General features: G+C 35.7%; 1 protein-coding gene across 1 annotated transcript; it reads right to left on the reverse strand.

The window, feature by feature from the left end:
* Positions 1-5181: 5181 nt before the first annotated feature.
* LOC137724662 (uncharacterized) lies at positions 5182-5613 on the reverse strand. The gene has a single exon (XM_068463402.1). It carries the CDS (start codon positions 5611-5613, stop codon positions 5182-5184), a length of 432 nt encoding a protein of 143 aa, XP_068319503.1.
* Between the last annotated feature and the right edge of the window lie 8926 nt (positions 5614-14539).

Below are 14539 nucleotides of genomic sequence, written 5' to 3' on the forward strand. Positions count from 1 at the left end.
TTTTTAAATTTGTAGTATTTTCTTTTTAGTTTTTATTTGTGCCCATGTATTAATTTCTTTTTGCGCCCATAGATTTTAAATTTTCATTTGTACTCATAATTTTTTAATCTTTTTGGACCCTAATTTATTTATAATGTACCCATTCTTCTTTATTAATGTACCACTTTGTTATATGTGAAATGTACCAATTTTTTTAACACTATGGATATATTCTTTTGCCATTTATTATTTCTTATTGTTACATAGTTTTTATCCATTTATTCAATCAAAATGTTTGAATTTTTTTATTGTAGCCGTTTATAATACTATTATAATGAGAGATTTTAAATTTATAGGATTATAAATCTCATAAAATATCAAACAATTAATGTCAAAACTATAAAAATATAAATATTAATAGTAACATAATGAGGTCTACAAAGTCAAGGGACTTTGATCAAACTTTGAATACCATTAAGAATTTAGAGTGTTAGAGACTAAGGACCGCATGCAAAGTATCCCTGTAAATAATTATTCATCCTTTTACATTGTTGATTACCTGTTCATATTTTTTTTCCCAAAAGAATAACAATTAATCACATTGATATTCATCTTGGTCACTTTTAATACGCGTCCTAGGACGCAGAGAAGTCCTCGATTGCTCCTAGTTGTGAATACTGGTAAATTTTAACGCTTACATGTTAAAACTGTAGGTTTGGGATCGGAGCACATGGAATTGCAGGTATGCAAAGTGGTCCATGGTCTGTAATCTTAATGCTTAATCAGTACGCGAAGACCTCCCATATTCATGCATGCTACACGGATGTAAGCTTTGAATTATTGGGGGGGTATATATGTCATTTCAAGAGAACCCTTCAAAGCTTTGATGTCTTATTGCATGCAGCGACTGTTAACCACCCTGCCCTTTTGTCTGCAAACCCACCTCTCTGGATTATGCTAAATTTGGAAAGCTTTTTAAAGTTGTGAGAGCCAACCAAGCTTCCTCGAAAATGAAACGAATGTATATATGTGCATATTGAGTTTTAGATAAGTGCATTATTGATTAGTGTTAATAATGTACTCGGCTTAGTCATTAAGCATCATATATATGAAACTTCTGCTTACTAATCAAACGCACCATTAATCTGCAATTGACCCTTTGAAGTCATCTTTGGCACGTATAAGTGAGTCACAACTTTGATGAATTATATGAAGTTATTCTAATTTTTTGTTTTGCACACCTATATGCCTATTAAAGGGGACTGGTTGGTGGTTTTGGTCACAATATCATTCTTCCGAGAGCTGAGAAGACTTATATAGGCATTTTAGTCTCTTTCTGTCTAACATCGTGTGATTCATCAACGCCATGAATTGAACCCAGGACGTGCCGTGTGGAATACAGACTTGAAATACGTCCCTATTATATATAAAATGTTGAGTTGGCAAATAATTAGATATTTTATCCCATGAATTTTTTAGTGTGATGCTCACATTGATGTGGTGTTACTATTCTGCTTATGTTACATGTACTAATATTATATAATAGGTTTATTAAATATCAACTATATCGTTCACTTTTTACCAAAAAAATATATCGTTCACTTTTTATCAAAAAAATATATCGTTCACTTATTACGCATAGATTGGTAATACCACATTTGTGAGACAGTAACACTCAAAATTATATATTAAAGTCGCTAGATTAAAATGTTCAAATCTTTTGAGAAGGAAAAATAGAGAGTACTAGATAAAATGTTCCATTGATTTTGTGTCACTCTAGTATGCCCTCTGTTATAAAATGTTATGAAAATAAAGTATCTACTAGTTAATTTGTGTGTGGGTGAGATAGAGAGAGAGGTTGTAATTAAACTTGTAATTGGGATGTGAATTTCAATACCTTTTTACATATGTGACAGCAAAGTAACACTAGTCATAAACTACCTATTTAGGATTCAGCTGGGAAGAAAAGCAAGTGTCAATAAAATGATGTTGATTGGCCACAAACCCCGCCGCCCCTCCTCCCCCCACTCCCCACCATCCTCACCCTCCTCATGAACCTCCTCCCCCGAAATATATTCTACCCTGCAATGAGAATATAATCATTTTTCTTCTGTAATAAATTGGTGTGCAGGGACAGGGAGGTCAGTTTATGGAGTCCACCTTCATTGCTCAAAATGTGACCGTCGGATGAGAGCCATATACAGAAAGAAGAATTAAGAATGTTGTTTGCCTAAAATGGAACTGATAGTTTTACGTCCCCTTCATCATTGATATTTTTGTCTGAGATTCATTCCTCACAGACTCACATGGACTTTCGCAGGCTCAAATATTAAACAAATTAAGTTTAATTATTTGTCATCTACGCGCATGCATGTGGAATTTTGACTGGAATTATTTTCACATCCACAAAATTTTGTTCCGGGCATACAAGACCAACAGTTAACACCTCCTGCAAAGTCATGTGAACACATGTAATAGGGGTCAACAACATTAGTAATTAATATTGTAATTAAGCTAGGTTTTTCCATAAAAAAATAAAACTAAACATCCTACAAAACGGAATGAACTAAAAAGGCAGCAGCAAAATAGAGCCGGTAAAAGAATCAAGGGGGCTAGAGCTTCAATAAAGTATGAAATGAGAGACGTAGGTTATACGTAACTTAATTTGGGGTTCTTGATTTGGGTTTTCGATCTTGTGGTCTTAGGCTTTGAATCATTTATGTGTAGGTGTTTTGGGACTTGACCTGCTCTTGGGTTAAAAGAATGCATGATTAATTTGTTTATCTTTCAACTCCATCGTTTCTCTCTAAAGTTGTTTTAATTGATGTTGGACTCGTTTGGAATTGTTCTAAAATAAGCGTTTTGGTGATTTTTTTTTTGTTTCAAAAGCACTTAAAGTGCGCCATGCAAAATACACCAGTTATGTGCTTCTTACAGTAAATACTTCAAGTGTTTTTTCAGAATATACTTACATTTTTAAGAATTGATTCCCAAAACACTTTGATCAAAAACGTTTTTAATCATTTTGAATAATTAAGAAATTATTTTAATTCGACAACCTGCAGCTGGTAGATTCTTCTTGTGTAAATCAACTGGATCTCATTCACTCGACATTAGTCATTGCATGCGTCCATTGCATGTATATAGCTAGGTGAGTACAAATAAAATTTTGTTGATATTTTTCTCGTCATCCCATCGATCCTAAGAAATAATAATAAAATAATGAAGAAAATCAATAGATCAGTAGCCAATAACATTAAAATATATGTTACGTACATTGCCTTGAATTGGACACCTCAGAGAGGGCATACGATTAGTTGCATTGACTGCCAGTACTCTATGACTGTGTATATATATACAAACTACTACAAAATTAGCTTACTTGTTTGATATTTTCTTCTTCAGTCTTCAGGAGCAGTCAGTTGCAGGTATTATCATCATCTTCAGTCTTCAGGAGCGGCCAGATGCAGGGATCATCATGATCCTCATCATCATCGCCGTCCCTTATTCTTCTTTCCTTCTCCTCCTTTCTTCTTCTTCTTCTTCTTCTTCTTCTTCTTGTGTAAAAGTTAGATTCATATCCTTAGATAATTTGTAGATCAAAATATGATGCAAGATTGAAATCAATGGTTAATTAACAGCCAGCATGTTCTTCTTCTTCTTGGTGTAAAATTCAGATTCACGTGATAAGTAGAAGTTTGGATCAAAACATGATGTAAGCTTATGGATTTTAGTCCTTTGATTGTATGTCCATGTTAGCATCTATGTTCCAACTCAATCTTTTTCTCTCCATGGTTTATGGTTTTCATTTTATTACCTAATATACCCCACATGTTCAAAATGGCTTGTTTGTCATTTTCTTCCCAAAATTTTAGGAATTTATCATTTTGCTAGTTTTCATATTAATTCCTTTACGAGGCTGTTTATCAGATTAATTGTCCAATAATATACAACATTTATTTTTCTTCACCTAGTTCTTAAGAACATTTCAACCAAGACAGGAGGTAATAGATAAAGGTCGATATATAAATGATAAATATAGTAAACTGCAGCAGTTGCCTCCAAATAGTAGCATAGATGTCTTAAAGGTCATCAACTCTAAAGGTCATCAACCCTATGGCTGTGTAGGGATACTCTATTGGTGTAGGATAGCCTATGGAAATTTTTAGTAGTGAGTGTAAAATTGTGTTTTCTTCTTCCTTTTTCTTTTCTTTGATTCACGAAGGGAATCGAACTCAAGATGATTTATCCATACATATGTACTAAGATGGCTATGGTGTTGCACCAATGTTAATATTGTTGGAAAACTAGGAGTATATAATATTAACAAGTTTCCTAGATTACTAACAGATGTTAACATGATACCTGAGGTAGCCATTGTAGAACAAGAGAAAGGATATCTTCTACTTGTTGAAAGACTTAATGTTCTTAAGGTGATAGAACCCAATAACGCAGAACTTTTCATTACGAGTAGGGAGTCCTTATATAGATCAACATTCACCAACTTCCCTCTATCATGGAGAGTTGGTTTTTGTCAGTTAACAGCAATTTCATCAAATAAGTGGGATGTAAGTTATCTCCACAATTGTTATCCATATTTCCTTAATAATAGGAAGCAGTTTTTTTCCACGTTTGCAACTTACATCAAACTGTATTGTTACCAAATACATTTTGTCCTTCACTAAATGATAGTTTAGTCCAATTAAGTTTCTAACATTCTTCCACTTGGACGTAAACTAATCATTTAATCAAAGTGTTATCACAATTACAATATTGACTCCTTAGTGATCACATCCAGTTACACGTAACTTGCTTCCCCACATCTACCAGTATCAGTTCAAATGTCGAACTCTAGAAAACCATGTGCAGCTCATTGGCACATGCATTCTAAAATCACTGTCATTTGACTCTAATATGTATGATGTCAAACTTTCAATGAACTTAACATTCATTTTTCTATGAATCAATTCAATCAACTTTATGGATCATCTTTGGATAATCACAGCTCCCTGAATTAAAAATCATATAACACTTTGTGATATATAAGCTATATAACTCAGAATAATCATATAGATTCAGCACATGCATATTTATTACTACAACTCAGTCTTAAACCATCACTTCATAATTGTAATGGCGTACTGACAACCATGCAAATACATATAAATACACATTCATACATGCAATTCATATAAGAGTTTCTTACTCCCACATTTCAGCAGATTCTAGAGATTTGTGCACCAAGTTCACAACACCAAAGTTAGTGTTTCTTTTGAGCTTGCCTTCCTCCTGAGCATATATGGAAATTAGTTCATCTAGTGACCATTTTTGCTTATGTGTGTTGTAAGTGATCTTCAATTGATCAAAGGATTGAGGTAGAGAAGTTAATGTCATATGAACAACAAAAGCATCATCAACTGGGACCCCCAAGTCCTTCAATTTTGTTGCAGTGTCAACAAGCTTCAGTATGTGCTCCTTTACACCTTTTCCTTCATCAAATTTCAAACTGGTCAGCGTCATCATCAATTCACCCATTTCAGCTTTCTCGGACTCTTTGAACTTTGCTCCAATTGAATCTAGAAAATCCTTAGCTTTGTCACATGCAGGTATCCCACCTCTTAGAGTCTCACTCATGGTTCTTTTCATCACCATAAGCGATATCCTGTTGACTTTTTGCACTTTTCATGCTTCAATCTTTGCTCAGCAGTCGAAGTGTCAGTTAGTAGTGCAAGTTCATCATCTCTCAATGCTAAATCGAGATCCATCAAGCCCATCAAAATCTCAATGTCTTGTTTCCACCTTTTGAAGTTTCTCCCATTGAGAGGCTCGATCGACGAAAGGCTAAGTGCAAATGAGGTTGCTAAGGCAGCCAAATAAAACATTAAATACAATTTTAATTTCATGCATCACTTACACATGTTTATATATCCCGTTTAGGTTAGAAATATAAACACTCCTTCAAAATCATCATCTACATTCTGACCACTTCAATCATCTTTTATCACAGATATATCAAGTCTTTGGACAAGATAATTACAAGATTATACAAGGAATGATTCATTGAAACCTTACGCATTTTATATATTCTTTCCTTTGGAAAAGAGTATGAACATGCAATGAATCTTTAAACCCTTCTTTGCTAGAATATACATCCAAATCATTCACTTTGGTGAATTCAAAATATTATCATAAGTGCTGCATGACATTAAAAAACTTCTGAGGCAAGACTACCTCATGCATTTTATTGAACGGTGCTGTCATGTGTTGTCGGATGGAATAATGGAAAGCATGAGTGCTGCTGCCGATTTTGTCATGTGCTTTGGTTCAACACATTTCATAAAAAAAAAAAATTCACATACTGAAAACATATGCAGTTCGACACATACATTCGAATCTAGGATTTGTTAATTTGGCTTTGATACCAAATGTTGGAAAACTAGGAATGCATAATATTAACAAGTTTCCTAGATTACTAACAGATGTTAACATGATACCTGAGGCAGCCATTGCAGAACAAGAAAAATGATATCTTCTACTCGTTGAAAGACTTAATGTTCTTAAGGTGATAGAACCCAATAACGTAGAACTTTTCTTTATGAGTAGGGAGTCCTTATATAGATCAACATTCACCAACTTCCCTCTATCATGGAGAGTTGGTTTTTGTCGGTTAACAGCAGTTTCATCAAATAAGTGGGATGTAAGTGTTATCTCCACAATTGTTATCCATATTTCCTTAATAAGAGGAAGCAGTTTTTTCCACATTTGCAACTTACGTCAAACTGTATTGTTACCAAATACATTTCGTCCTTCACTAAATGATAGTTTAGTCCAATTAAGTTTCTAAGAAATATACCTATGGTATATAGTCTCTATGTGTGTAAGTACTTATGATAATTATTCTTCAATTTTGCGGTTATACCATGTATATTGAGTTTGGTTAAGAGAATTGTTATTGGCACTCCAAAATTCTCATTTTACACTCCAAACTTTCTATATTTAGAAAGAAAAATACACTTGTGAGGAGTGTAGAATGAGATTTTTGGAGTGCCAATAAACTTCCCTTGGTTAATTTTGAATGTTGCATCATTTATTCATGGTTGAATTTTATTGGAGTGGATATGGAATGAAATTCCTAGTTATAGATGGTAAATGTTTGTAAACAAAAGGAGTCATAGGTGTAGTTTAACTTGGCATGGCATTGACTTGTGAAACCAGGACCTAAATTAGATTCAGGACCTAAATTAGATTCATCTTATTTAGGCCCTAAAATTTAAATGTCCCTTACTTGTGTTACAGGTTAGCTATGGGTGTCATCCTTTCTGCTCTTTGTTTGTCCGTCATCATTGCTATCCTGGCCAGGATGAATGTGGGTAATGGAGAAAAAGCAGTACTGGTGCTTGGTGTTCTGGGAGTTGTATTAATCACCGGAGTGATAAACTGCCTGCTAGAAGCGGTAAAAAGGGTCGTGCTTTTGGGGATGATCGCATTGCTGATTTGGGCTTGTATGACCACGAGAAGGCGACCACCCGGTTCACCAACTTAGTTATTATGCCGGTTCACCAATAATGACGTCTCATACACGTAAACTGATGTATATATAATATGCGATAACTTACTAACCAATATAGGCCCACTAAGTATCACATCCCAGCCCAGGGCGGATCACTTCCCGAGCCTGCTCCATCACCGTAGCATGATATTGTCGACTTTGGGCTTACCATTCCCTCATGGTTTTGTTTTTGGGAACTCACGAGCAACTTCCCAGGGGGTCACCCATCATGGGATTGCTCTAGCCCCCTTCTTGCTTAACTTCGGAGTTCCTACGGAACCCGAAGCCAGTGAGCTCCCAAAAGGTCTCGTACTAGGTAAAGATGAGAATATACATACAAGGATCACTCCCCTGGGCGATGTGGGATGTCACACTAAGCCCTACATAGTCTCTAGTAATACTGGTTTTCACATTTAAGATCAATTCGTAGTATATTGACCAAAAGTCAAGCCTCTGTCAAAAGTAGGGTCCACAAACTTATACAAGTCAATCTGGAACATCCGCCCATGGATTTTCAATCCCTAACTTCCCAAGGGTCTCATTTATCTTCTAAAATTTTGGAACGATCCAACAGTCGATCTTTGCTATCGACATTTGGTTTTACAAATTTAGAAATTCAATTTGGGAAGATCCGTACGTTAGATTTCCAATCCATCAGTTCCTATGGTCCTTAAATATTACATTCTATAACGTATTAAGGTATGGTGACGATCCAATGGTCAGATCATCAAATCATAAAATATCCAAGTGGTGATCTCTATCAAAACTGTAGTCATACGACGAGATTTCATCAATCAAACGTCACATATGGAATAAGGGTATCCAAATTAGTTTAGGAAGGGTAGGTGAGGTCTCGACCCATGCGTTGGTCGATCGCCTTGATTCATTGGAAAATTCCACCTACTCTAAATTATTTTAGGAAGAGCATGTAGATATCAGTGAGGGGAGCAATTTTTATACCTGGGCCGAAGTCTAATTCGGCCTAGAAACACATGAACATTGTCTCGATCCACCAGAAACCCTTAAATTTGGGTGTTCGTGATTCGACACCAAAACAGCTCCGACGCCTCAACCCACCTATGGGCTTTGTTCTTGAACTCAAGGGACACATGTGAATGATGATGGTTGACGGAAAACCTTTCGGAAATGGGCGGATCGCCGCCGTGCACCCTTCGGACTCTCGGTTCGAATTCCACGAATTAGAGCCAAATTGGCTCGGGTTTTTGTATGAGAAAGGTAGAGGGAAGGATCCTAGGATGATTCCGAGTGATGAAGGTTTTAATTTGCCGGAGAACCACCAAAAATTACATCAAAATCAATGGCGCCGCCGGGTCGGGTCGAAATGAAAAACCGGGTAAAGGGATCCGGTGTATCTCCTCTCCCTCATTTCCCCTCATTTCTCCCTCTTCTGATTGCTCACTCTCTCTTTCCTTTCTCCTCGATTGGGCAGCACCCTCTCTTTCTTCCTCCTTTTCTTTCTTTTATCCTCCTCCCCCCTTTTTTTTTTCGTCCCTCCCACCACCTATCTTTTTTTTCCTTCTCTTTTGCTGCCATCTAGCAGCTCTCATTTTTCTTTTTCTTTTTTCTTTTTTTAAAGAAACTTCTAACGTCCATAACGTTTCCTTTCTCGTCCCGATTCACGAATGGCCTTCGCCTACGTCTCGTGGGGTTGAGCTTAATTTGAAAACATTAAGAGTGACCCCCGAAGGTCTATGGATTTAAAAATTATTTTCAAAAATTCAAACTTTGTCATTAAGTAATTAAAATCTAAAAATTAATTTAAATTCGCGAAAATACTATAAAATCCCGCGAATACGAAATATTTAGATTATAATAATGAAATCCAGGAACGGGATTTCATAGCACTACCATAAGTTCTAACTGCCTCTTCGGCTGTGTTAAAAGTCCCAAGCCAAATACTCATGTCATGCCTTTTTGAGTTGCGAATTTGAGCTGCTTACTTGCCGCCTAATGGCCGCCTCCGCATACCCCGGTATCGAACTTCTCCGGCTTCCTTCTCTTCCATGTCCTTTCCTTTGGAGTCCATATATGTGTAGTTTGCACGGCCAAATAACTATCGTGGAATTATCATTTATATGAGTTATTATTTGCCTCAACCCCGACACACCTACTACCCCCACCCTACCCTCCTCATGAGGTAAATTAGGCATACGAAATAACGAACCCCTTTTGCTGAGAACAATAATTAATATGAGCAACACGAATTATGGATTTGACATTACTACTTGTAATTTCACTCAATTATAACTCCCAAATTTTTATTTTATTCCGAGATTTCCCTCAAAAACATCCTCTCTAACTCAAATGTAATTAACAAATGATTATTCTTCTTTGAGTATTGTGTGCAATAATGTAGCATGCGTTATCTTGTTCCAACTTGGCTTCTCTTTCGATAGGCTGCAAAGCGCAAATAGTTTTTCTCCAACAAAATATAGAGGGCTGCCACAAGTCCTGCAATTCGAAAACTTAAGGGTAAGGGATAAGTATAACCAGTTGAGGAAATTTAATGATGTCTAATTATTAGCAGAAGAAACTATAAACCTCAGAAAATGTCACTGATAACAAAAATCAAGAGTTGACTCCATACAAAATGTATGCATGCACGTAAGCTCATCCAATTAAGGGCTAGTTTGGATTGCATTTTTTTTTTTCAAACGGTTTTTGCTGTGTTGTGAGAATAAATAGTTGTGAAAAAAAATTGGTAAGTGTTTGGTAAACTATAGTTCTAAAAGTTCCTTATAAGAAAAATGAAAAGATTACTAAGAGCATAAGTATAATAAGGTTGTCATAAACCATCCTGTTGTCAACCCCATGGGTCAAAGCTTTCACAATCGTTGTAACGAAAAACACAAATCCCTCAGTTGCTAAAATAGTCTTCACGACAACGTGCTTATGTGAGCAAAAGAAATCATCTAATCCCATCATCAATACCTTAACCACAGGGTCAGTTGACCGATCACCCAACTTGACTGCACGTATCAGAGTCATCTCTAACAATATGAGACTAGTGAACCATGTAATTATATCTGATACTGCCGACATTGTGTGTTTTGATTCTTTTAATTTGACAAACAAAAACCTTTAAGAATATTGGAGGCAAGGAGGATGTCTTTCAGTTCTCCTTTTTGTGAATGGGTGTGTTTATATATATATACATACACCTGAGGGATAATTAAAAATTAAAACCGATATAAAGATTCACAAATCAAATTGGGATGCACACCCTTATTGATCATCACAAATCACACTTAAGTTTTCATGGTCTCTCCAAAATCTAGCATTTATGTGATATTTAAGGACTCATTCGTCAGCTTGGATGGATGCAAGTATTATACAGAATAATATCATGAAATTATTCTCATTCATGAAGTTCTTTGTGTTTACCACCACACGGTATTCATAAGTTTCTCATTACTTGAACACGCTAAGAATAGATTTATTAATCCATTTCCATTCCCTAGTTCATGACTCTTCTCGTTCCAAGTAAAAAAGTATGCCATCAAAAACATGTAAAGAGTTAAAGCACAAGATACGCATGAATGCCTACCCTTTATTGATTTGAAGATACCCAAAATCAACCGTTTATGAACAATATACACAGCCTTGAATCAAAAGTCCAATTGCAATCCCATGCGCACACACGTGCACGCGGACACACACACACATATATACATCCTTACCTTCATCCAGAATAAGTACATCCTTGCCCTCTTCCATCATTCATCGAGTCCTTGCAAGTTGTATGGCATGTTCCGTAAGCATGATGGAAAAGGTGGCAGTGCCCCTTCTTCTTTTTTATCTCGTATGGTTGATGTTGTTTCGGATCCTAGGACTCATGTCAACCCAGAATGTCAATGCTTTGAAGCCGACGACAAGGATCATGAAAGACTTTGATGACTTGTTCAATCACCCAAAGAGGCCATTTGTGCTGAAAATCATAGTACTGATCCATATGCTTTTTACGTGTCTTATGGTTGAGTTTTATGACTCCGATCATTTCGAAGGTTACAGACCCTAGGCTGAACTTACCATCTTCGGTTCGTATACTCTTTTATGTTTGTGATATATAGTGATATTATAATTTATTTTATTTCTTACTTTTTTTATATACTTTCATCCATCGTTCTTACATTTACATGTCAATTTTCGCATCAAGAAAACTTGAAAATAGAAAATAACATTAACTGCATAGAATGAGGTGTGTGTAAGATCTCTATTAGTGACAAATGGAGTTATTTTAGCCACTGATATGTTTTTCCCTCATTAGCCACCAATAGGCTTTCTTATCCATCTCATTGTGCAGGTACAACTGAGGCTAGCTAACATGGTTACCGTAATACTACACTTATCATATTTTCATGCAAATATGATATGAAAAACACGGTAAGAGTAGCATTCTAAGATGGTTATTATCATGTCTTTATTGCAGGGATCGTGCTTAAATTTTTTAATTTTTCAATTATTATTGCATTAAACAAATTGTATTTCACCAAAGGTAACAATCAGTGGCTAGCTACTCTAAAAAAAAAATTTTGCACTCGTTCTTCATAAAACATAAAAAAAATACGCACAAAAAGGACATGATAATATATGTATTGAAGTGTCGATCACATCTGATTACAGTTGAAAGAAGATCCAGTTGATTAAAAACACTTACTTTGAGCTTCTGACTTTGCAGCGATTTTGGTGTACCTCTGGGATTAACTCGACGAAGAAAAACGCTTCATTTCAACAATACCAGTCCAAGCCTTGGAAGATGATACTGCTACAAAAATATTGCACATAGAGACACAGGACGTCTTGTCAAAGCCTAGCAATTGGAAGAAACCCATAATAATACGTTCTATTCTTGTTACCTTGAGCATCCATATCGTTTGTTTCTTGTGTGCAACATAGAATTAAAGGACTATCCTCAGATACTGCAAGGAGCGTCTCATCAGCCCTTATAAACACTACTTTCTTTTCTCGCAAAGTTGATAAACATTTTGAAGGAATAATTAATTTGGATTTAAACTTGGATGTAAGGGTGGTATTCGAATTTCCAGAGTTCATGGTTTTATTACTTATCTTAGCAGTTTGTTAATTATTTAGATTTTCTAGCATCATCTAAAGAAATATATTTGTAGAAATACCTTCAATTTGCAAATCGTTTAACCATTCATATGTATTAAACAAAGAGAGAATTCATGTGAAGCTTGATTTTCTGTTTTCTCATTAACCATTTCACCTAAAAAAAGAAAAAAGTAGTGAGGAGGCATAGAGCACAGCTTTAATGAAGGATACTCCATGAAAGGGATAATGTTAGGGAAACTTAATTTTGAAAACTAAAGGACATGGAAGTTGATGATTGGTTTATTACTTAAGTGGTGATAAACGTGTTTATTCCCATTGGTGACAAATCATATAGTCTGCAAATTTAGTCTTCTTAGCGTTATCTCTCCATAGAAATGTCAAGGGCAACTCTAAGGGGGAACTGCAAAAAATACAAGCAATGTCCACCATACACTTCTTACATAGATTTACAGTAGTAGGGAGAATGTCGACATACCTTCCAAAGCACAAATTTTGACTTGTTCGGAATATTAGCACGCGATACTTAACATGTCAATTGCAAGAGGGAAATAGAGAGACAGCCAAATTTAACATGAACCGTAGATGTAATTTTGTCAACGGTCTGTAAACATGATAGGGTTCTCAATCTGGTAATAAAGTGCATTTAGAAACCCAAGGCTTTTTCGCCATTATATCAGACCCTTTATCCGAAGGATCTCCATTTTTGGTAGTTATACGATCCACTTCACGTCGAATTTTAAAGATCTGAATCGTCTATTTTGTAAATCTCGATTTATTAATCGTTCTTGCAAAAATTTAATTTAATTCAAAACTATTTGTGTATTTGATTATCGCAATGAAATTTCATTGTTCCTTATAGAATAAAGTATTTGTCAATTTCTTTGAACTCAATTAGATATCTCAAATATTTCCGTTTTGGCCAATATTTTGCAAGAATGATCTATTGTGGTCCAACTTGTAAAATAGACAGTTTGGATCGTTAAAATTTGAAGTGGTGTAGACTCCACAACTAATCTTCATTTAAAAATAAAAAAACATAGAAATCTCTTCTCTTAAAAACTACTTTCTACTGTCCGTCTCTCCTCTTACAGTTCTTTTGTAATGTTATCTTTTCTTCGCCTTTATTAGCTTTTGCTTATGCCTTGGCATCTCTCAATCACAACCACACTTCTGATTTCACTAGAGGACTATATTTGTACGGCGGCGCAGCGAGTGCTTTTACCCTTCTACCTGTCATAGTGTCGGCCACGTTGGTTGCTATGGTGCTGTGTGCATGTTTTATCAAGCGTGTCGATGATTTCTTCATGATGGACACCCTGTACCCGGAGGAGGCCGTAGATCAGGACTCGGAAGACTAAGGGTGATCTTTGCTCTCGTTTTTGGCATTCAAGTGTGTTTAACGTGCCTACGTCCATGATGACTAAACGATTTTTCAAATTGAATAATATCTTACATATATCATCTTTCCATTGAACGTAAAGAAAATGATCGGTTTTAATTTTGATGTTCGACAAATAAAGGTTCGTTAATTGTAAGTGATGGAACAACTAAGTCTCTCATAAAAAGATAAAAGCACTATCTATTTGGGTTAATTAATATTTGAACATTGGACCTAAATGAAGGAAAGTCAAGGGTGCCAAATTAAAGTGGACTTGCCTGAAGCCTAGTATCAAGCCCAAAGACAAATTGAAGTCTTCTCAACCAAAATGCAAGCCACGTGTTTATCATTGAAGTAACAAGTGATGAAGACTAACCTACTACCAGCCATATAACACTTTTTAGTGGCATTCCAAGTAAAAAGCTGATGACTCACTACCCTCCAAGTGCTTTCGGGCAAGAACGAAGTTACAACAGTCGGGTTAATTTGCCTATAAAAGTAGGAGGATGCCCCAGAGACAAGGACACTCAACCAATCAA

The sequence above is a fragment of the Pyrus communis genome, chromosome 2 (assembly GCF_963583255.1).
Source record: "Pyrus communis chromosome 2, drPyrComm1.1, whole genome shotgun sequence".
Taxonomy (NCBI): domain Eukaryota; kingdom Viridiplantae; phylum Streptophyta; class Magnoliopsida; order Rosales; family Rosaceae; genus Pyrus; species Pyrus communis.

What these genes read in the sequence shown, in the direction of transcription:
- LOC137724662 (XM_068463402.1), bottom strand. Translation starts at nt 5,613, where the DNA reads ATGAGTGAGACTCTAAGAGGTGGGATACCTGCATGTGACAAAGCTAAG.